Source organism: Cyprinus carpio, chromosome A1 (assembly GCF_018340385.1).
Source record: "Cyprinus carpio isolate SPL01 chromosome A1, ASM1834038v1, whole genome shotgun sequence".
NCBI classification, from domain to species: Eukaryota; Metazoa; Chordata; class Actinopteri; order Cypriniformes; family Cyprinidae; genus Cyprinus; species Cyprinus carpio.
The window spans coordinates 13,697,928-13,723,329 of record NC_056572.1 but is presented as its reverse complement, the minus strand read 5'-3'; the positions used below and the strand labels follow the sequence as shown (position 1 = coordinate 13,723,329).

Genomic DNA, 25,402 nt, shown 5'->3' with positions numbered 1-25,402 from the left:
ATTTTCATGCCACTTTATTTGAAATTAGCGCGGGCCGCCTATTGAGAAACCCTGATGTACATCAATCACAGTGCATTGCAGTAAACAATATCCATATATATTCCACCTACTATCACTCTGTACCTGTAGGCATACCTACTGCAGTATTTATATAACAATAAACACGGAAAAAGCTCTCTCTATTCGTAGCTTTCCAGCTGTCTAATCCCTTGTAGGTGTGTTTTGTCATCACAACACCCACATGGTGGTTGTATTTCCTTTTAGCCGTCATCTTGTGCCCCCGTTCCTCCCTCTTCTCCAGCTCTGGCTTTTTTGTAACAGCACTATGTCTATTTTAACAGTAGGAGTGGCTGTTGGCTCACTGCATGTCTCTCTTGTGTGTGTGTGTGTGTGTGTGTGTGTGTGTGTGTGGTTTTTAGCCTCCTCTGCCCTGTTGCCCTCTTCCTCTCCTCCTACACTGTTTCCCTGCTCTCTAATTTCACAACCTCGCGAATATTGATCCAGTTTATGTTCCTGGAATATGCTGAGTTTTTAACCAGAATGACGACACGGTGGAGCGAGCGATCTATAATGACAAGCTTAATTGGATTTGTATGGCATGCTGAATTCTGAATCTCTGGCTCTGTGTCTAATATGTTTTTCTTCCCTATTAACCTCTCTCCACTCTTCACTGCATGGTCACAGGGTCAGTTCTGTGCATGGCTCCTGCTAGCAGCATTGGTAGGTTCCTCCTCTTCCTGTCTGTCTGTCTGTTTGTTTTCCTCACCTCATGTAGAGATGTAGTCGCTTTTGCAGGTGATTTGAAGCTCAGTAGACTATGACTGTCATGTCACACAAACTGTCAGGTCAAATTCGCACCTGTAGATGGAATCTGATCAGTGCATCTGTTTTCTGCTTTATTATGCTTCTATTCATCTGCAAGAGCACTTGTTTGAAATATTTACATTTCTCTTTCTGGGGTTTCGCAATTTACAGTATTTTTAAATCATTATTAATTATTTTCAGTGGTATTTAATGTTATAATTATTTTATAGTATTTCTGTATATTTTATATATCCATATTCTTCAGTTTTGATTTTATCTCAAAATCTGTTTTTTTTTTTTTTTACATTGGCTGATTTTTACATTATTATTCTGAGGAAGTAGTATTTATTATAGGAATTCATATTCAATCTATTTTAAATGATTTTTTTTGATTTGGTTTTAACAGTTATTATTATTATAGGAATTATGTGTTTTATATATTTAGATCTCTTTTAATTATTTCAGATTCTAATTTTTTACACTGACATTTATGTGATTATTATTTTAGTGTTGTAAAGTTTATTTTTATTTATATTTATATGTATTTTACACATGCACACACACACACACACACACACACACACATATATATATATATATATATATGGTGTGTATATATATATATATATATATATATATGTATAATATATGTGTATATATATATATATATGTATATATATATATATATATTATATATATTGTATATATATATATATATATCTATATATATATTATTATATATTCATTATAAAATTGTTAACAGTTGATTTTATTATTGTTTCTATTATTATTAATATTACATTTTATGTTTATTCATATTATTCATTTTACATTTTTGCAGTGGTCTTTTAAAGTTTACGTTTTATATATTTATAAATAATTTATGAATTCATATATATATTATTATTATTATTTTTTATTTTTTTTACAGTGGCTAGTATTATTATTATTAGTAGTATTGTAAATATTACTCTTATTATTACCATCTTCATCAATTCATTGTTTTAAACTGTCATTTAAACCGTTATTTAAACAGTATTTGTGTGAAAACACCAGATCCAAGCAAACAGGCTGTGAATAATAGGCTTGTGTACGACTGATTGGGAAATTTGATCAGTTTCCTAGAGAAATAGCCCGCTTGATCATACATGACCACACAAATGGCCATTCTGTGTAGTTTGCCGTAGATCATACTATCAATACTTGAAGTCTCGCCCGATCCGAGCGTGGTGGGCTAACAGCATGTGTAACTCTATCACCCGCACTAACCACTCATGACTTCTCTGGGTACAACTGATTATGGTGATAAATTTCCTTGAGGTGATTATAATCAGCCTTTTTCCTCTTCTTTTTTTTTTCTTTCCTTATTTTGTTTTGTTTCCCATGCTTCTCTCGCTTTGCATCGTGATTGCATGCCATCTGCTGGTTTAACCTAATGATGGCTCGCTGCTCTGTAATATACACCATTGCTAAACAACAAAACCAAAAAACAAACTACAAAATCCTTACCAACCAATCAAACACCTGTTGCCATGGTTTCCATAATGCTCCACCTACCTGTTCATTGCTTCCATGGTTCCCTTCCTGAAAAAGTACCCATGATGTACAGTGCTACGCCTGCTACTGTCTCTGCAGCAACAACTCCTGCCACAAGTGTCCCCTACGCAACAACAGCACCAGCCAATCAGGTTTGCTCCTTTTAAAAGCTTTCTTTCATAAATCCCCGAGCTCTGAATAAGCACTTTGCTACAAATTCATTCCGCTGTCGCCATGGCGATCGCAAAGTCTCCCAGCAAAATTGCATTTGCGCTCACGACGGTGCTTATTCAGAGCTCGCACATTGGCAAATAGTAGTTGTGTTGTGTTGCATTATTTTCTCTTTTTGTTCTGCATGTCCTTGCTTTTGTTTTGATGTCAAGATATCCTTCCTCATCTATACATACACACAAGCTAAAAATAGACCCGTTCACACACACATACACCACTCCATTCTAGTCTGATTTCCATTAATCTGCCACTTTATGTCTGCGTCACGGGGTTCAGGAAAGCAGGGAGAAGGTGAGTTGCACTAACAATGGTGCTGTAGGAGGGAATCTGCACCGGCAATTACAATGTCAGACTGAGAGTAGCCACAGACTTGCTTATTAACTCCGTTGTGCACAAATGAACACCATTTCATGTGTTTTTAGGCAAATTCAGAGGTCAAAATGCACTCAAAATAGTTGTAGTGTTATAAAAGATCAGCATCTTTTATCAGTTCCCACCATGCACGCTCAGACCACTCCCATTCTTTTGTATTGTTCGCTGGAGGGTCACATAAGGAGACTTTAAGGGCTTTCCCACTTCTGTCCTTCTTAAATGGAGGTTCGCTGGAGGGTCACATAAGGAGACTTTAAGGGCTTTCCCACTTCTGTCCTTATTTTATTGATGCTTTCTGTAAACTGGGACGTTGAGGGCTATTTGTAGTCTTGTCACGTGAAACTGAACCTGTTTCCTGATGGGCTCTTGGCAGACGGTTTGACACTCTTTAGCACCACCTGGCAGGAGAATGAAGTACAGCACGGGGTTAATTGAGCATAAAAGATGTAGTTCATACAATTTTTTAATTTTACAGTATCTTTATTAATCAGTTAGGTTTCTGCATAGAGCAACAAATCTTGACGTTGAACATGAATCTGTGTTTGCAGCCCGTTTTTACTTAAAGGGATACTCCACCCCAAAATTAAAATTTTGTCATTAATCACTTTCCCCCATATTGTTCTAAACCCTTAAAAGCTTTGTTCATTTTCGGAACACAATTTGAAATATTTTGGATGAAAACCAATAGGCTTGAGACTGTCCCAGTAAGAATGGTGCCTAAACATTTAAATAACATTGTCAAGGTCCAATAAAAGGTATGAAAGTATTTTAGAATTTACAGCGCTTATCCTTGTGGCGCGGATGACAACATAAGAGCATACACAGCATATGGTGATATTGATCAGACATCGCTCACAGAGGAGACCGTTGACAAAGGAATTGTTGAATAGGTCATTTTTTTGTTTTCTTCGCTTACAAAAAGTTTGTTTAAACGGAGCCTTCTGTCATAACCCAGCATTGCACGTTTGATGGCAGATGGAGGAAATTCTGACGACGACTTTCATACCTTTATGGACCTTGACACTGAACCTGTTTCCTGGGGGCAGTCTAGGGGCTTCCGACTCTTTAGCGCCACCTGGTTTTGAATCCAAAACCGGCTTAATTGTGAGCCGAATATGAACAAAGCTTTTACGGGTTTGGAACGACATGGGGGTAAGTGATTAATGACAAAATTTTCATTTTGGGGTGGAGTATCCCTTTAATACGTAATACCTAACTTGGTAAGAGTGCTTTGTTTTTGAGAAATTTTCACAATTATTTTTAAGTTGGTTTGCAATTTACAGTATTTTAAAATTCATTGTTTATGACAATAATAATATATGTACAAAATGTTTAATATTTTAATAAAAATAGCATTTTAAGTTAATTGTATTAATTGTAATTAATAAAAATAATAAATAATTTACTGCTTAACCACTATTAATTAATTATCAAAATAGTTTTATTATGAATAATAATTAATTAAAAACAGTACATTTCAAAACCACAAAAAAAAAGTGAAAATGCCACATTTAAAATAAAGATTTTGTTAATAGTAATGGTTTAAGATAATATTTTATTTAATGACATTATTTTAAAATTCATTATTATTAATAACAATAATATTATTAATAATAAATAATGCCATGACATTTATTTTGATAGTATTTAATAATCAAAAAAACAACAGAGTATTTTAGTATTAATAATAATAATAATTTTAAAATACTTTAAATGTCAAAACCCTAATAGATGATAAAAATAATAATAGTTTATATATATATATATATATTTTTTATATATATATATATATATATATATATATATATATATATATATAATTTTTTTTATGTATTATTTATTATATATCATTTTAGTATTCTATTATATTGTTAAATTTTTATATTTTTTTTTTGTTATGTTTGATTTTGTTACCTATAATTTGAATATTTAAATAAATATATAAAAAATGAATTTGATAGTGGATTTGATATTGGTATTAATATGTGTTTTGGAAGGTGTTTGTGATGTCATTAGTAATGTAAGTCATTTAACAAAATCATTTCATTTTGATTCAAGATTATGATCTATTTTATTATTATACATTTATTATTTAATTTTATTCATTTATTGTAAGGCCAGAAACAAATTAAGAAAATAAATATTTTAATTTAATGTTGGCTTGAAATGTGCAAAACTAATGCTTTTTAAAATACATCAGTTAATATTTACGTAATACGTTTAACCAGTGACTTGAGACTCATGTTTGTTCTTAGACGTAATATAATACAGGTTTTGAGAGTTGAAGACTGAAGACAGAGGCCTTTTCTCTGGTGTTTGCGTCAGTCTCAGACCCAGACAGACAGAAGCACCAGCGGCCGCTGAGTCATCGCTGCAAGCGCTAATCTCACACACGAGTTTAATTATGCAGAGAGAGAGAGAGAGAGAGATGGACCACGGGAAAGTGCGTTTATGCAGAAACGAACGCTTGACTGCTGCAGATTTGAGGTGACGACTTTAGCTTGAAGCAGATGAACGCAGGTCACGTTATAATCTACTGAACTGACACTCTCAAGTGTTCAGTGGCACTCGGAGGCCTTTGGTTTCTGAACCGACGGGACGTCCCTGGCCTGTGCACCTCCCCGCGGGGTGTGAAGAGTTCACGGGTTGAGACGTGGCTGCGGGACGCCCGTGTCAGATGTAGAGCAGCAGCGCCCTCTCCTGGACACAAAGACTGGGGACTTAGCGAGATATATTGCGTCTACTTATTTAAAACTGCTGTCAAATTATAAGAAGACTTTTTATTTACTGTAGTCTTTCTGTGTTTACTTGATATTCAAAATAATGTATATATTTATATAACCCCGTAGCTATAATAATATCAATTTTTTAAAGACCCCATGTTTTATTTTGTATCTTTTAAATATTTTTCTATAATAGTTATCATAAAAAAAATGTTTTAACAGATATTCCTCATTTAAAAATTTAAAGCTGTAGTAGAATTAATTTTTAATTCTATATGAATTCTTTATATTTATTATTGAGATGAATAATTGATAAGAAAATAATATATTTACTTATTTTATTATATAAATTATATAATAAAAGTAAGTAATAAAATAGGTAAATTATTTTGAAAAAAATATATAATGTATTTGTTATTCTTTTAAAATGTGTTTTAAAATATGTATTTATGATTATATAAATTACAATAGTTATTTTATGTGTGTGGATATATTATACAAACACACACACACACACACACACACACATATATATATATAAATGAAATAAATTTAGATTTAGATTATTATATTTTATGACATTTTCTGCTGATAAATAGTCAAAAATGCATAATAAAATATTAATTTAAATAATGTATGTATTATTGTTTTTAATGTGTATTTAAATTATTAGCATGTTTACATTATGCACTATATTCATATAAAATTATTTACATTATAAATTACAAAAGTATAAATTCTAATAATTAATTCTATTACATAGTTGTGTTTAAATGAATAAACAATTATTATCAATAGCAAGCAGCATATCATAGTTTGTCACTGTCTTAATTAATCCCTCATTTATTTGTTGCCCATCTGTCAGAAGCAGCTTTGCTTTGTTTTTTTTTTCTGTTGTTGTGATTTATTTAGGTTGCTGATTTGTGTGTTTTTATGTGATAGTGGTATAGTTATCTGGTTTTCTGTTTTTAAAGAGTGTTCTTTAAATACAGTCTGAAATAATTGATATATTAGCTGAACCTGACTGACATCACATACATCCCGATCCAACACGACACAGAGTCGCTTCTCTACACCAGCATCGTCTCACTGGGCTCTGTGTAACCTGCATGAACCCTCTCTGGCCTTGCTTTCCCATCATGCCGCGGTGCAGCCGGCTATCAAGCTTCCACATTGTCGCTTTGCCTTAGTGCTCTGCTCTCAATGCTGACGGTGTTTCATAGTAACTTTCCTCATTTTGTGACTAAACTAGGGTGCCACATGCTTCCTGATCACTGCGCTTCTACTGTTTGGCTTGGGCTACTTCTGGAATACATATCAAGACGTTTTGGATCCAGACAAAATATTAGTTATCCTGGGAAACTAGACCAGCTTTCATAAAACAGTACTATTTATAAATGATGTATGTGACCCTGGACCACAAAACCAGTCGTAAGGGTCGATTTTTTAAAATTGAGATTTATAAAACATTTGAAAGCTAAATAAATAAGCTTTCTGTTGATGTGTAGGACAAACTTTGGCTGAGATGCAACTATTTAAAAAATCTGGAATGTGAGGGTGCAAAAAAATCTAAATATTGCAAAAAAAAGTTGTTCAAATTAAGTTCTTAGCAATGGATATTATTAATCAAAACTGAAGTTTTGATATATTTACGGATGGGAATTTACAAAATATCTTCATGGAACATGATCTTTACTTAATATCCTAATGATTTTTGGCATAAAAGGAAAAATTTATAATTTTGACCCATTCAGTGTATTGTTGGCTATTGCTACAAATATACCTGTGCTACTGATGACTGCTTTTGTGCTCCAGGGTCACATATGATGTTTATGATGCAGTTTGATGGGTTTACTGTACTGTGGTATTTACAACATCATGCGTGCAGAAGAATGAAATCCTGACACTGAATGCAGATGGACGTTAGTCGGTGAAAATAATAATGCATCTACATACGAAAAGACCAAAATATTGTACTGTGACCCGATGCTGTTTAAGGGGCATTGAATATGAATAGCATACAGGTACTAGTAGACTACTGCGAATACTAAAGTGATCAGTATGCTGATTTTCTCTATGCATTGAGTGCATTGATTGGGCTGCCAAAAGCTGATATTTTGTCGTAAAATTATATTAAAATGATAGCGAAGATGAAATGAATGAAAGTTTAGGGTCAGTATTTTTAAATTTTCACATTTTTTAAATAATTTTATTTAGCAAGGATGCATTAAATTGATCAAAAGAGACAGTAAAGACATTTATAATGTTACGAAAGATTCAAATGAGTGCTGTTCTTTAAAGAATCCTGAAAAATAAGATGTATCACGGTTTCCACAAAAATATTGGGCGGCACAACTGTTTTCAACACTGATAATATGATGATTTCTGAAGGATCATGTGACTCTGAAGATTGAAAAAATGCAGCTTTGATCACAGAAATGAATTACATTTGAACAGATATTCACATAGAGTTAATTTAAAGTAATTATATATATATATATATATTTTTTTTTTTTTTTTTTTTTTTTTCAAATAAATGCGACCTTGATTAACATACGAGACTTTAAAAGCTCTAAACTTAATTTCTGAAGTATTTTTTCACTTTCTTCCTCAACAGAAGCTTGCAAACAAGACGCACACTTTTTCTCCAAATCCTCTGCATTCGCTGCTTTCCACACCTGAGAACACTAAACATGACTTTGAGTCAGCATTTGAGTCACTACCGTACAAACGAGAGCTCATATTAACTATATTGTAATGTATACGATCATTTTTAAGAATGCAGTTCAATAGATGATGTCGTATACATTAAATTAAAAGCAGACGTCACGTAGCTGTCAATCAGAGCACTAAAGACCGACTGTGATGCTTCTTAACGAACCTTTACTAACATTCAGATGCCGTTTTGTGTTTTTTCCCCCTCTGTTTGTGCAGATCATCTTGAAGTAAACCACAGAAGAGGAACAACGGGGTGTCAGGAAGCTGCTTTGAGAAACCCAAAGAGATCCCAGTGTAAATACGACCTGCCCTCCTCCCCTTTAGAACTACAGCAACCTGCATGCTAAAGCGTAACACACAGAACACAAAAACACACGCCGTATACCTGTTATGCTCGGAAAAGTGACTCAACCGGTTTCTAACTTAAAACAACGAGACTAGAAAATATATATGAGTATATATAAATATATATGTATGTTAATGTACAGCACGTTTCATAGAGGCATAAGTGAGATTTCATCTGAATGATCGGTCACCCGTCAGATAATGTGTATTTTTCTCCCATAGTTGATTTAAATACAAATGCACAATGAGTGGGCGATGAGCTAGGAAACACACACTCAGATAGTTTGCACTGTCGGATATAGTGCTTAATAATAAGTGCTTGATTGTCTTGAACGGGAGGACGTCTCCTGCAGAGTATGTCTTAAACATCCCCATGCACCCTCTAGATAGGGGAAGGAGGGATTTTGTTTCTTGTTTTAATTCACAAAAACACCGAATGTCACACGGCGGACACACAGAAGATTGTCTAATGGTCAAAATGGGCCTCCCTTCTTGGACTCGAGCGGTCTTTCGGAAAGATGTTATTCCCAACTCTTCATCCCCACTGGCCAAAGAAAGGTTTACAAGGACACAAAGCGCATACCAGTCGAAAACCTGTCAGCGTCGCAAGAGCGAATGTGGCAAACCGCGTGCCATGCAACCACGTTTCTGTCTGCGTCTCTGCTAAAGGACTGTGTTTTACTCCTTTCTTTTTTGTTTTTAAATGGACGCTGAATGATTTTGATGTGTCTGTGGAAACACTGGCCATCAGGGAGTCGACTCTGGCTTCTATCCCGTGCCAAGGGCTTACATTAAACTGGAGAGCTGCTGTAAACAAACTCGTACACACTCATACACGAGATGGACTTCTCCAAATTGTCTGGGGCCTGTTTGTAGTCCCACTCACACAGTGCCCAGTGAGCAGAAATGACGAGGGGGAAACGTTGCAGTAGACGATCTTTGACACGTTGTGAATGGAGGGTGCTGTGCTCTCGCCGATAATCCTGTTTTATTTGATAAACAGTAGAAGTGCCTAAAAAAATATATTTTACACAGCGAGCATCTTGAGAAGATGATTTTATGTGGGGTTGGGGGTTATAAAAACATTCAAAGCAAAGCTCCCGAAATGATTTTGGCCAGACGAGTGATGAAAACAAAACAGAAGTTAAATGCATTTCATGCACATCATGGTCTGTTTCATTACACAATGTTGATGTTGCTAGAATCGGTGCGAGACGGCGGAGGCAGAATGTTTGTTTTGTTGTACGGTGTTAGCTTTTATGCTTTCTTGGAGTAGCTGACTTTGGAAATGTAAGGACCTTGGAGCTCAATGTCTGTAACACACGTGAAGTTTTGAGTTTGGTAAACGATTGTCATTGCGGTGTGTTCTTAACCAGTTATGTGGACTGTCTCTTAAAGGGACAGTTCACCCAAAAATTTACATTTGCTGAAAATGTACTAACCCGAGATGTAGATGAGTTTGTTTCTTCATCAGGTTTGGAGAAATCTAGTATTGCATCACTTGCTCACCAAAGGATCCTCTGCAGTGAATGGGTGCCGTCAGAATGAGAGCTGATAAAAACATCACAATGATCTTACAAAGTTATCCACAGCACTCCAGTCCATCAGTTAACATCTGGAGAAGTGAAAACTGCATGTTTGTAAGAAACATGGATCATTAAGATCTTTATTTTTTTTTTTAATCCAAACTCTCCATAATAACACTTCCTCCAGGGAAAGAGTGGTCTGGTCTGAATCAGGAGAGAAATCTGCACAGATTAAGCACCGTTTACAAGCCAAAACAGCTCTAAACAAATATGTGAGGATTTTGATGTGAGAGACAACAGAAGATGGAGATTCCTCCACTGGAGGAAGTGTTATTATGGATTATAGACTCATATTTCAACCAAAAAGTAATGGTTTGATGTTAAAAACATCGTTATAATGGATTTGTTTCTCAAAAACATGCAGCTTTTGTCTTCTCCAGATGTTAACTGATGGACTGGAGTGCTGTGGATTACTTGTGGATTATTGTGATGTTTTTATCAGTTCTTGTTCTGACGGCACCCATTCACTGGAGAGCATCCTTTGGTGAGCAAGTGATGCAATGCTAGATTTCTCCAAACCTTTTCCCATGAAGAAACAAACCCCTCTGCATCTTAGATGGCCTGAGGGTGAGGACATTTGCAGCAAACTTTCATATTTTTGGGTGAACTGCTCCTTTATTAAACACATTTGTCATGTTCTTACTATAACAAATCATCTAATAGCATCGTTTAGTTTTTATTTGGATGGTGTTTTACCTGGAATAGTGCACACGGCCTTCTTTTCCTCCCTGATTTGTAATGGGTGAAGCGTGTGTATATGTGTAAGTGTGTTAGCGATCCAATCAGAACCATCATGTATTTTCATGGTGCTCGATTAACACAGACAATCCACGAAGAGACGTTTGGTTTCGCAGGAATATGGCACTGGTCTTAGCATTTTTGTTTTTAAATTCATGTTATTTTTATTTGTTTTTCCTTTAGGGTTTGTTTCGCTGTTGTCGCAAAAGTTACAGTTTTAATGTAATTTTTGACGTGGAAAGTGATTTAAATATATTTTATTGTCATTCTGTTAATTTTTTTTTTTGTTTTGTTAAATACTAGAACACAGAACAATGGTGTAACCTATTTTAAAAATGAATGTAATTTATTAAGCCGGGCTTAGCTACGCGCAGCGGTCCTCGGCCAATCAGGAGCCGCTTCTAAATCTCTCGTTCAGGACGCCGCGTCGTAGCGTAAGCAAGGCTATAGAATTGCTTGTGTTATGTAAAAACGTTTATTGTATAGGTAATGTTTTACCAAAAAAAAAAAACTAAAATGAAAACAAACAAAAAAAAACTCTGTAGTATGATAGTTATTTCATAATAATAATAATATTAAGTTGTTGCTGTGGCAACCTAAAAAGTTGCGAATACTAAATTTTGGTATTTTTGTAAATGATGTAATTAAGTTGATTTTTTTTCTTTTCGTTTGTTCTTTTATTTTTTTGTTTTCCTAGGGCACTGTAAAACGTTAGATTGTAAAGCAGATATTGGAACATTTCCTATTTTATTTCGAGATTATATTACCAGGAGATTTTTCGGTAGCATTTAACGGCCTCTTTATTGGTGTAACATTTTAAGATAGTAGTAAATACTCACCAGTTACAATAGTGTGATGTAACTTAAGAAACGGTTCTAGTGTTGGGTTAACCCGCGCCCCTTCCCCGTTTTAGATTGACAAAGGATCTCAAGTACTCGTGAAGATCGTTTTTTATATTATTTATGAACGTTGTCCTGGTTTGTTCAACAACTTAAACGAATTAACGATTGCACTTTGATTTCATGTAACCGTAGGATGTTCATTTCAAAAACAGATGCACAATGAATATGGTATGACAACACAAATCAATGACGGTTGTTTTATTGCTTTCGTTAAACCAGAGAACTAAATATTCAGTAAGCATCTTGCATGGTATTTTATGTCAAATTAAGAAGTTATTTTCAATTTAACCTGAGAAAATATATTGAATGTTTCTATCTACATTATAAAAAAAACTGCACATTTGATGAAAGTAACGGTTGTCCTTAATTTGGGATTTCTTACACCCTAGACTAAATGTACAGAGTTGTGGGACAAAACAATTGTTGACTGATTGTGAAAAAGCACTTTGGAATCAGTTGATATACTGAGCAGACACAGCGCATCCAAACACTTTGCCTTACCTTTAGTCTATTGTTTAAGCTTTTGTGTTTCAGAGCTATTAATATGTGCTAGGGTGTCAACAGGTCTACTGAACTTACTTCTCACCTCCATTTATATATGAATATATATACTATAACTATAACTAATGTAAGAGTTTTTTTATGATTGTTATTATTTCGAAGCATTGTCACTGAGAGGCCAAAAGGTTTGACGGTGTTGATGCTTTTCAATGCCCTTTCCTGTTTGTGACGAGACGCCGTTCTCAAGGGATTGTGGGTATTTACGCTGTGCTGCTTGACTTCCATCAGTAATGCAGTAGCCCATCGACACATACACACATGTTCAGAGATAATATGAGGAGAAAATTATAAACCAAGCCCTCTTTGGATAATATTAGTTTTCATGTAACCATTTTAAATGTTTTATTTGTGCATATATATTATGTGCTATTTTATGTCATATAGTCAAATGTTTTTGGTTTCAGAAAAATAGTGTAAAATCTATTGAGACAAAATGAATAAAGAAAGAAAAAAAGGACAGGTGTGTTTTTTAATGCTTGATTGTGTTTCATCTGCGTGAGCATGTGTGAAACTATGTACCGTATGAGTACCATTGTAATACATTGGCTTAGGGATTCTACCATGGTGTGTACACACACACACACAAACACACACACATATAGGCCTTTTTTTTGGGATTAGCCAAGTTTCCATCCTCTTTTTGCACTGTTCTGTTGTCGACCAATTCTATTGTAATTTTTAGTAATGTTTTAAACTCTTTTTTTTTTTCTTTTATATTAAGTTAAGCTTTTAGTAATTTTGTCTAATTTTACTTTTTGTTCATTTTTTATTTTTATTTTTGTTGTTTTTTTTTTTATAGAGATATAGAGGTTTTTATGTGATATTTTTTTATTTATTTTGTTTTAGTTTTTATTTTATTAATTAATTTGATTTATTTTTGTGTTTTACTTCACTATAATAATATAAAACCCTGTTATCGACAAAGTGAAAATGCATAAAAAAAATTTAAATTTGCTGTCGCCATAAAATGCTGTATGTGATTTTGATACTATGGTATATGAATATGGTTATCATTCAGTACCATACCATTATCATCTGATACCATCTTGTTACCATGGTAGAAAATTACTGTGACATGAATACCATGGTATTATTTGAATAATTTAAAACTGTGCTCTTGTATTAGTTGTGCAAGTGTACTGTACTGTACAGTTATGATACTGAATAGACAAGCCGTATGTTATTAATTCTTACATTTAAAATGAATAGTCATTGCACGAATTAATATTAATTGTATTATATTGTTTACATATTTTATGTTACATATGGTCCTTTTTGAAGCTTAAAACAAGCCTCAGTAGTTGTTAATTGCATGCAAAACAAAAACCAGCCAATTCTGATTTGTGTTGCATTGAAGAACAAAACACACAATTTTGGAAAACATTATGGTGAACAAAATAATGACTTGATTCTTCATTTTTGGCTGAACTTTCCCCTAAATCAAAAATAAATTTTATTTCATTTTGATTCATTAGGACAGTTTACTGTTCTTTGTACAAGACTGGATTTATACTCTGTGAACTGCTGATGCATTATAGATATGATTTACCGCTGATGTAACTCGAGCTGTTGCTTTCTAATGAAAGCTGAAGGCCTGACATGTGGACATGGATAATTTATTAAGAGGTAAGAACTGCACAACCCTGTATTGCATAAAGACATGCTTAAAAATGTATGAATGTCCTTGTATTGGATGACAACATTTAAAAAAATAAATGCAACTTATCCATGTAAAGAAAGCATGCTATTCAAGCAAAACATTAATCAGTTTGAAAAACCAAATTACTGGATGCAGTGTTGAAGTAAGACTATGTGACTAAGTGACTTTGTCGAAGTGGAACATGCAGGAGCATCAGCTGATCTAATGAGTGACATTCAAGCATTCAGATACTTAAGAACCACTGCAGACCTCCAGCCTCCATCAGCGCACACAATGGCCGCATCGCTGTTGCTTTCTATTTCAGGTGCTGATGCAGGCGACGCGCTGTTGCCATAGGAACAGCATCCCCAGCATCATTTATCGACACGCTCCCTGCCGCCGTCCCTCATTGGTCGCTCAGCTGGCGCTGTAACCATTCGCGTCGCAGTTGAGAGCGGAAGTCCCGCCCACCACATTCACCATTGCCTTATTAAGACAAGCAGGCGTGGCTTACGGCGCTCCTCCGCGCCCATTGATCGCCCAACGCATCAATCCCGCAACAAAACTCCTGTCCTCGAACCGAGACGGTGTGCTCTGGCTTCAGAAGGTCTCCACCCGAGAGTATGGCGGTTGAGGATGCTGGAAGATACAGAAGAATAGCTATTCTGGAATGCAGCAGCGTCCTTAACGATCTCCAAATGACGCTCGGAGGGGACGCGTGATGCCTTACATGCTCGCCCTGACGGGGCGCGCCGCGCTTTTATAACCTAAATGCACGCAAATGCATGTTAAAAGATTATTTCAACAAGCAGCTGTTGGGTTCTGGCTATTCGAGGTGGCTAGAGATGCCATGAAGTCCGCGCATTGGCTCTTTGTGCGCCTCTGTTATTTGTCTCTGTGGTGAGTGTTGCAATACAGCCAGCCATGGCTCCGCGTCTGCTCGACTTCTGCGATATTCAAAGCAAGTTTCCCGTCGCATCTGATCGGTTTGGACACTGTTAGCTGGCTCCATTACGCGCGTCACGTCGGTTCGCATCCGTGCGCAATGCGCGAGTACAAGGTGGTGGTGCTGGGCAGCGGAGGGGTCGGGAAATCCGCTCTCACGGTCCAGTTCGTGACCGGGACCTTCATCGAGAAGTACGACCCGACCATCGAAGACTTCTACCGCAAGGAGATCGAGGTGGACTCGTCGCCGTCGGTGCTGGAGATCCTGGACACGGCGGGGACCGAGCAGTTCGCGTCCATGCGGGATCTCTACATCAAGAACGGCCAGGGCTTCATCCTGGTCTACAGCCTGGTCAACCAGCAGAGCTTCCAAGATATAGGAATGGTTTTATAAGTACTTTTTTAAAAAGTCTTAAATGAATATGATAATCATTCAGTACCATAACACATATTGTGTTAAAGTTCCATGGCATTACCATAATTTTACTGAAAGCTGAACACACTGTTATGAGCTGTTACCATAATTTTTGTAGAAGATTCAAGATGAAAAACAATAAACTGTAAAAAATGATGGTATTAAAGCTTCGGGACAATGGCTTAAGTTAGCATGCTATTAGCATTTGATACCATCAGTTCATATTTTTTTTTTTTTTTTTTTTTGTAAGTTCAAGGTGAGAAACAATAAACATGCAGAAAACAATGATATTTCCATGTTTTGGTCATTGTAATATGTAAATATCGAGGTAACATTGTATAAGCATCTCATCATTTACAGAAGCACTGCTACAGTACTTTTTTTGTAAATTCAAAGTAAAAACAATAAACCTGCAGAAAATGATGGTATTACAAATGTTTGTGGACATGTAACATTTTATTAAATACATGTAGCATGGTATTAACATCTGATTACCATGGTACTGTCACTGTTTAAATTCAAGGTGAAAATAATCCACTTAGGAAACCATAGTTTTACCCTGGTACCACTGCCAGTACTTAAGTGTTTGTAAAGTGTTAATATGGTAATAGAATGTAATCATTCAGAATCACAATCAGTGTGGTATATACTATATTTAAAAGAACCATTGCATTACTGTCATTTTACCATGGTACTACCACGTGCTCAATACTGAAAGAAGCAGGCAGTTTAGTCTCCTCTAAACGAGCTGAACTTTCCACGGTGTTTAAGCAGATGGAAAGACTTTGAGCGCGTGTTTGAATAATATAATGGTGTGTCTTTTAGTGTGGCGAATATGGAAAGAATTTAGTTTGTTTTATATAGTATATTGTGAGACTTGAGCGTGTGTGAAATCATATAATATGCACTGTATTGTTTGTGTTTTTTCCAGATCAAACTCTTAAAAAGGGGTGTGAACACATTGCTTTCATAAACGAGACGTACAGAACAATTAAAAACAGACTGTGAGGTAAAGCACACATAGACAAAATATTAATCACTCTAGCGTCAAAACCTGAAAGGCCTGAATTATCATGTCAGGACCTTGAATCAGAAAAGCTTTTAGCTATGAAAAGCTCTTATTTATGCACTTTTCTCATATTGTCTTGTCGGCATTCGCTGTCTGGTTCATTGTGACAAATACAGAAATTGCTTGCATTTGAATTAGCAAAAGCACTCTTTTGTTTGTGGCTGTGGATGATGTCATTTTGAACAGTAGATACACGCGTGTAGCTAAAGAGGTTAACTCCCCGGTACAGTTGATGATGTCACGCTAGCGGATTACTACGGTAATCAAATCATGACTAGCATCAAAGCCTGCAGGTTGCCTGAAGTGAGTGAGTGACGTGACATACAGCCAAGTATGGTGACCCATACTCAGCAATTTGTGCTCTGCATTTAACCCATCCGAAGTGCAACACACACACAGCAGTGAACACACCCACACCATGAACCACACACCACGGAGCAGTTTGGGGCACTTTCTAGAGCGCATCCTTATGCTGCGGCGCCCGGCTTAGGGGAGCAGTTGGGGGATTCGGTGCCTTGCGTGCCTCAAGTTGCTATGCCTCACACCTCAGTCGTGGGTGTGATGGCCCGAGACCTTGAACCCACAACCTTAGGGTTAGGAGTCAAACTCTCTAACTATTAGGCCATGACTTCCCCACCTGAAAATGTTGCTGTTGTTTTTTGCATGCAGTAACTTGACAGTTTGTCGTACATAACAGCTTAAAAATGTTTGGGAAAAACTTGCACTTGCACAACTGATTTGGTTCTGAACAGATATTTTTGAACAGTATTACATCTCAGAATTCTTTTTTCTAATGAGTTTTCCTGTGCTATTGCAAGTTTATTTCTTGAAAGTCTGAGTTTGTATTTCAAAAATTAAAGACATTTTTTTCTCAGAACTGTGAGAAAAAAAATGGAATTGTGAGATATCAGATCGCGATTACTTTATTTTTTTTTTAATGCTGTGGCAAAAATAAGCTTTAAGTTACCAAATAAACTAATCAACAAATGCTTATAAATTAAATAAATGAACAAATATTGATTGGAACTCTTTTAATTATTTTACTTTATGTGAAGAAAATGTGCTAAACAAATTGAGACATTACACAGTTCTGTAGGAAATCACTTAAATAAAATGCATAAAATTAGAAAACAATAAATCGAAGACGTGATGAAATTCCTGCGAAAATCCTAGCCACTAAACACACTCAGGATGGACACATTATGTTTTTGCAGCATTATCTCTTTCTCTGTGAATTGAATTGGCGCCGTTTCATGCCAGAACCTGCAAAAACCCTCTAAACCTCTGGCACAGGTCGTTAATCTGCAGGAGGGGGAAGCAGATACATGCTGAGAACGGCGGTGATAACTACAGTAAACACTGGTGAGATTTTGCCCCCCCACACTCACCAAAATATAAATGAGATTGTGTGCTGGTCGGAAGCCAAAGAAACAAACATCATGACTGCATTAGCGCACACTAACCCAAAGGCACGCTTGACTTCTGGCAGTGAGAGCCTGAGAAGAGGAAATGTGGGTGGATCCGTCGGTCATCTGCTTTTAATCTAAGGCTTAAACACACTTTAATGAATTTAGATTAAATCACACGTCGTCATATTCAATTTGGCTACAGTAGGTGTTTAAAAACGTACAGCACAGCCCACACTCAATCTGTGTTTTCCCCTAGTCTGAGTATGGCATTCTGTGAAAACGCAGTTACATATTGTAAAATGTGTTTACGGCCATATCTCATGCTAATGGTATCTAAAAAGCATTAATAGCATTGAATGGCAGGTGTTCAGACTCCATGCAGACCTAAAGTAGAATGTCTCCTCTAAAGCAATACAAAAAAACACAATAGTAGTAATAAACTTGAAGCATATATCCGAGATTTGTGTACAAATCTTTTTTATATATATTATTTACATTAATATTCGATGAATCTCGCTGTATAAAAATGTGTCTGCATACCTTTTTTATTTAAATGTATCAACAATGAAAGAGATTACAACCGATGACTCTTCTACTCCAATATAAATCACTTTATAATTAAAATGCAATGGAATATTCATTAAAGTAAAAATATTACAATTACTATTAGTATTACAGGAATTATAGAATTAGTAGGGTATAACTTTTTATTTGATTTATTAAATTATTATATATACTACATAAATATATAGAAGAGAGAAACGCGTGAGAGATTTTTTATATAGATTTTTTTTATATATTATTTTTTTTTTATAGTGTGGCTAAATTTATGCTCTGAAATATATTTTTGAAATTCCTTAAGAAACAAAAAAAAATAGCTTTTGACTATCCAAAATATTTAAGGGGTGTACGTTTTCTCTGTATATGTAGTAAATAATGTGCGTATATTATATATAGACCTGTTACCCATTGTGATAGCATGCTGTGATTTGCCTGTAGGCAACAGTTTGAAGGCACAAGTGTGTAAGAAACAAGCACAAAGTGTCTTTAAAAAACACCATTATATGCAGAACTACTTCCTTCCGCCATGTATGTAAAATCTCAAGCTGACAGGTTAACAAGCTGCTGCTGAGCCAAAAACCTCGTTCCCTAATTCGAAAATGTAACTTTTAGAATAGTAACGAAGAAAACATTTGAGTTGCTTCAATTAAAATCTTTCTGTACTGTATTAAAAATCTTACGGTATTATGTAGAGTATTATGAGACAGAGATGGACTGAGCGAGTGTGATTACCTGCAGCTGATACTTCAGCGTCATCATCATTTTCAGCATAAAAACATCAGTTTGAATGTCCACTCAAGAAAGCGATATCTTTGTCGTACTAGACCTTTCATCGTTTAAGGGTGATTGCATTGCTCACTGCATTTGTATGCTGCATCTTACAAGGTGTTGTTGAAAGATAAAATTACAGGGGAGGTCTAATGCTATTTTCATGCATTCTGACTTACCACAATCGAAATACCAGTTTACAAAATTCAGGGAAAACATTACAGTTTATTTTTATAAATAATTGAATTTTAACAACATATGATGTCTAATGACAGTTTTGTGAAAATAGGATATTGTCTTCCTGCAGGCTGCAGGGACTGAGTCCCGTGAGACCTTCCTTCATGGAAGATGAGAGTTGTGGTCCTGAGGGTTACCACGAGCAACCTGCTGTTAGTGCTGCTATAATTGACAATTCACACTCATCTCAAATCCGTTTTTTTTTGCTGATACAGTCAGGGACTGAAGAAATGGATCATAGATTAGTGTCAAACATTCTTATCGCTCTGAAACACATGGAGTGTGTGTGTGTGTTTGGAGAGCTGCTGAAGTTGATGATTGCTTTTTTTTAACTGGTCCACTTTTTGCTGTTCGCTTTGCTGCACTGCTTGTGACCGCACAGCGAAGCTGCAGCGTAGTTAAAATCAAGTCATCTGTCTTCGTTTGTGTTTCACTCTGACACAGAAGACTTCCTTTCTTTTCTTTTCACTGAGGCTGATTATAGATTTTGTATGACTTTAAAATTGGTTTCAGCTTCTACTTTCTACTTGCTCTAGCGCTAGTATTTTCATGTCACTTCAAGGACTTTATATTGGTTTTAAGTGTTTGTTTTGTTGCATTTATTTATATTTTTTTCTCAACAACAATAATAATATAACATATTTTTAAATATTATTATTATTATATTATTTGCACACTTTTTGTGTCTCCATTTTGTCCATTTAGTTTTCATTTGTCTATTTTTTTATAACCTATATATTCGTTTTAATATTTTTATAATATATATTCTATATTTATTAATAAAATTATTAAATATTAAATAAATATTGTAATTATTATTTCTACTCTTCTAGTAGTTTACTTTCTGAACACTGTGTTTTATTTTTTATTTATGAGATTGCTTTTTATTTTGGAAAGCTTTGGAAAAAAACATTCCCCATTTTGTTTTCATTAAACAGCTAGGTTCCTTTGTTTGTCTCTGAACCAGCCATGTGGCCCTACCAGCATTTACGACTGCAAAAGCATCCCAGCATGCATCGCTTCCAGCAGGGGTCTCTGGAGACTTCCACATCTGTTTTTGTGTTCGTAAGTGCCGGTGGGTCGAAGCGTTTTACTGGGCAACTGCTTCCGGCGAGGCCTTCAATGCGCTGGACGGAGCAATGCAGCCATCAGTTTCTGACAGACAGACCAGTGAAATCCAAAAGGTTTTAAATCCCTCAGTGCTGCATCACAGTTATACCTGATCGCATTTTCAGCCGGCGGCCAATTCTCCACACAGCTGCGCTGTATGAATTGCATTAGGCTCAATTTTTTAATTCTGTTTTGTTTCTGTTGTAGAATTATGTTCATATGATTCATATAACTTATATTTAAAATTATTAATAATTCTTAGTCCTTTTGTGGTTTTATACATATTTATTTTATAAAAACAAATATGTAAGATTCTATCACTTAAAAAATTTGATTTGATTGTAAAAATTAAATTGCGCCCTGTGTGGTTTTTTTTCTTCTTCTTTTGTGAGTGTTGTGCGACGTGTTGTGGCAGGCAATTAAGCAATAGTAGCATAAAAGAATAATTTAACTACTGAGCTGCTTTCAGATGCTAAATTGGTAAAAGCACCTTGTCATCTGCATGTGCAGCTCATGGTTGCATCATAATCGCTGTGTGACACGTGGTCAGCACTATAAGAGCAGACGCTCATGCTTCAGTGATCCTCTAACAGATGTTGTGGGTCATGAAGGCTTGCACTTCGTTAGACTCCAGGGTAATTACATTCACTTAACTAGTGCTGCTGTGTTTATCTTGTCACCATATTAAATTATTTAATTTAATCAGTAAGACACATTAAGATGATAACGCATGGCATGACATTTTGGAAAATGTCACCAAGCAGCATTATATGAACTGAATGAGAACAGATTTGTCTGTGAATCACAACAACAACAGAACAATATGGTTAGCTTGTGGTCTGTCTTATATTATTATTTGGTTATATAACACGTTATTTCACAGGTATTTATTAATTTAATCAAAAATAGTATTTTGTTTGTCATATATACTTATATATTACTTTTCAAAATGTGGCAGGATGTTTAATTAAAATACATTTTATAATAGCTAGCTAGCTATTTTCAATTATATTATATGCATTAATATAAATATTTAATTAAATAATTAAAAATATAATATATACATATATTATTATTATTATATTTATATAATATTTCCATTATTATATAAAAATAATATATGTGTATATTTATACACACATTTTAATATATGATATATAACATTATTTATTAATAAATAATATCATATATATCATATATGATTATATATGAAATATATATGATTTGTTTATTTTATATTCTAATTGTAATTAGTAATGATTTTATATAAAATATATGACATTTATATCATTTAAATAGTTATACATATAATAACACAATATAAAAAGAGAATTGTTTGAATAAAAAAAAAAATCAATAAAATGCACTTTTTTGAGAACTTATAAAAGAAAATAAAGAGCAAAAGAAATATTATTAGTTGCATAATCTATGCTGTGTTTGTATTTTATATGAGTCCTGGTAAAATATGTTTTGGGGAAAGTAGTTTTCTTGCTCAAACATGTCGCTTCATAAACTGGCTGAATGGGTAATATTTTTCCCCAGCCCAGCTTTATTGCTTTCTTTTTTCATCAGCGGCACATAAAATGTGTACAAACAGAATGTACAAACACGTAATAACAATTTAAAGAACGTTCAAAATAAACAATTAATTGTTAGCGTAACTCTTTTGACCCAGATTGCCTGGGTTTCCCCACTGCTAAAACGTGGCATTGTGTTTGAGCTCATCTTATAAATAGTGTAATGTGCATGACGAATATGAAAGCATTTATGGTCATTGAATAGGACACAGTTGATCCCAGACCTGCACAAACAGGCGTTCCTTGCCTGCAGAGCTTTAGATTTCCCTTGTGTAAGTCTGGATATAAATAGCACTTCTCCTGTTCGCCACCAATAGATGACATTTCATCTGTGTGCCGCTTTACACCCCACTCACCATTCACACCTCGCTAATAACGTCCTGCTAGTGTGACGATGAATATTAGCTGAGGCCGTGAAATGTTAGATGCAATAACATGATGTGAATGATGCTAGTGATTGTCTGTTGCGCTGCTCTCTGCTCATGTTAAACTAATATAATGATGTTATACTAATATAAGTAAGGATGCATTCAATTCTTCAAAAGTGACAATAAAGACATTTATGTTACAAATGATGTTCTTTTGAACTTTCTACTCATCAAAGAATTCTGGAAAATAAAATGTATCACTGTTTCAAAAACTGTTTTCAACATTGATAGTAATCATAGATTTTTCTTGAGCAGCAAATCAACATATTAGAATGATTTCTGAAAGATCATGTGACTGGAGTAATGAAAGTAATGATGGCAGGATGTTTATTTTTTGGATGAACTATATCGCTTGTGAGTGTCCCAAGCTATTAAAAAGAGCAGTCATGTTTTCCTCTCACAGTCATTGAGACGTTCATCATCACTCTCTACAGTCACTGAAGATCTTCCTCCTTTAATTAGAGCTGATATCAAACCGATACTCCTCCGCTCTCTGTATTCAGTCTGGTTTTCATGACTCATCTGGTCATTCTCGAGCGTCTGACAGATCAATAGCTCCGACTCAGTCTATGAAATATTACAAGATTTTTTTTGTGTTCCAGTTTATTGTTCAATTAAAAATAATGTACACCAATAATGTGATTTCTTCCAATAATCAGAGTAAGGACTTAATCACAGTAAGACGTTTACATGACATGAGCCAAATCTATTCGCTGTTTTCAAGTAATTTTACATAAGTTTTGAGCGGTGAGGGGACACTTGAACTTAACACACCTCTGATTGGCCATTGCATTCAATAAATCAACAGATATGCCTGTGATTGGCTACATTGTTCAATGCTCCAAAAACGTGTTGTAATTAGATATCTTTGAAGCGCTCCTGAGCCCAAACACGGATATGCATTGGAGCGTTTGCCAAATCTTTCGCCAATCACATGCACATTTTTGTCAGAGCTGTAATCATGCGATTAATGCATTTACATTCCTGTTTATTGAGATTAAAATCGGCATATGCCACACATTTTGATATAATTATGGTAGCCACGATTATGTTATGTTTTGTCAACTTCTGACTCAACCAATCACATGAGTTCGGGGGGTGAGACTATCTGTTTGCCTGACCAATGGCGAACAAGGGCAGAAGGTGCAGTAGAACTCTTAGGAAACCTGTTCGGAAACAACTGTTACTTATTGCATATAGTGCTGAAATACCACATTTCACCTTGGAATTTCACTCATTCTTGAGTCATGTATGTTCGCAGGTACGAGCGCGTGCCCGTGATACTTGTGGGAAACAAGGTGGACCTGGACAATGAGCGCGAGGTTTCATCAAGTGAGGGTCAAGCCCTAGCTGAAGAATGGGGCTGCCCGTTCATGGAGACATCGGCCAAGAGCAAAACCATGGTGGATGAACTGTTCTCGGAGATAGTCAGGCAGATGGACTACGCCTCTCAGCCGGATAAGGAAGACCCGTGCTGCTCCTCCTGCAATATACAATAACCCCACAATCAGGAGCCACATAAGGTTTTCAAAGGGGTTCAACATGGAGCTCTTCACTAAAGTAGTGTTCATACACGTCATGCACATGTGAATGCCGTCTACACACTAGACAATCCTACAAATTCATTGATTTCAATGGGAAAGATGCATCGCAAAGACATACCCAGCTAACATTATTTAAACAATTTATCAAACATTCTTAGAAAATACTTTTGGTTAGCTGCCCATTTTTTCCTTGGTTATGCCGAATGTTAGAGAAACAGCGTAGCGTTAAGGGAAACTTTCTACGTCCTTTTATAATTTTTTGCAAAACTTTAACTTGTGAATGTTCTTTGAACTTACAAGTAGATGAGAAACACAAGTGGTTTGTGAAGCGATACTGTGATGTGCAAACAAAAAGTAGCTTTTTAGTATCGGTCGAGCTCTTGGCAATTTCAAGTTTGAGGCGAAATCCACTTCACTGTTTTCCCACTTATGATCAGACGGTTTTCCCTCCCTCCAAAAATGGATCGCAAAAACTCAAAGCTTTGTCTAGTGTGTGAACGCCTTAATTCAACACGATTATTATAAATGAATACAAAAAAGAAACCATAAAAAGGTCAAAGGGGTTAAAAAAATGCACCATACTTGGGTCTTTCTTTTCCCCGCATGTTTTCAACACGTTCATTCTAAGTTTGGCGCTGTTCGCGAGAGACTTGATCGTGTTGGTTTCGCCATTTAGTTTGCACATATAGAGCCTGATGTCTTAAACTGCCATTACTTTAATAAGGGCCAGAATGAGCTAGTTTTTGTTCTTCCAAACGGCCCGCTGTCAGCAAAGTGATGTTTCCTCTGAGGGACTATCAGACGTCGAGGTTTGAAATGTTCATGAGGGGATCTATGTGTTTAAGTGTACCGTTGCAGCAACGAGGGGCTTTACTTCGAGAGTTTGAGGGACATTTTCTTTGAGGAAGCCAAATAGGATGCTGAGAAGCACTTTTCTTTTGTAATGTTGTGTCTGTTTTGATTTGCGAAACTGCTGGGAATCATCAGCTGATTATGTTGTGGTTTTTAATTAGCACCTTGATATAGAATGTTGCAAATACTGAGTTATGTATTTTGTAATAATGTAGTAAAACAATCATGGGATTTGCTTTAGAATAGCTTTGAATTAAATGGGAACAGTATTCGTCATGAAACGCTAACGACACTTTCCACAAAAAGAGTCCAAATGTCCTGATACTTTTATT

General features: G+C 35.4%; 2 protein-coding genes across 19 annotated transcripts in view; both read left to right on the top strand.

Moving 5' to 3' along the window:
- Nucleotides 1-10,107, top strand: part of mbnl2 (muscleblind-like splicing regulator 2) — an 84,913-nt gene extending 74,806 nt beyond the window's left edge. For 5 of the 18 annotated variants that reach the window (XM_042744926.1, XM_042745226.1, XM_042745110.1 and 2 more), the window contains 2 exons: nt 685-720; nt 8,601-10,107. In XM_042744926.1, coding sequence (XP_042600860.1) covers nt 685-720; nt 8,601-8,731 — 167 coding nt within the window. In that variant the 3' untranslated portion in view covers nt 8,732-10,107. Of the gene's footprint in view, nt 1-684; nt 721-2,397; nt 2,493-8,600 lie in introns of all 18 variants that reach the window. The other 13 variants (XM_042745042.1, XM_042745381.1, XM_042745916.1 and 10 more) reach the window with 5 other exon arrangements.
- A 3,938-nt stretch (nt 10,108-14,045) lies between these two features.
- rap2ab (RAP2A, member of RAS oncogene family b) lies at nt 14,046-24,356 on the top strand. The gene is made up of 3 exons (XM_042744828.1): nt 14,046-15,485; nt 15,683-15,695; nt 23,920-24,356. The coding sequence occupies exons 1-3, from the start codon at nt 15,201-15,203 to the stop codon at nt 24,171-24,173; spliced, it is 552 nt and encodes a 183-aa protein (XP_042600762.1). The 5' UTR covers nt 14,046-15,200; the 3' UTR covers nt 24,174-24,356.
- Nucleotides 24,357-25,402: the final 1,046 nt, after the last annotated feature.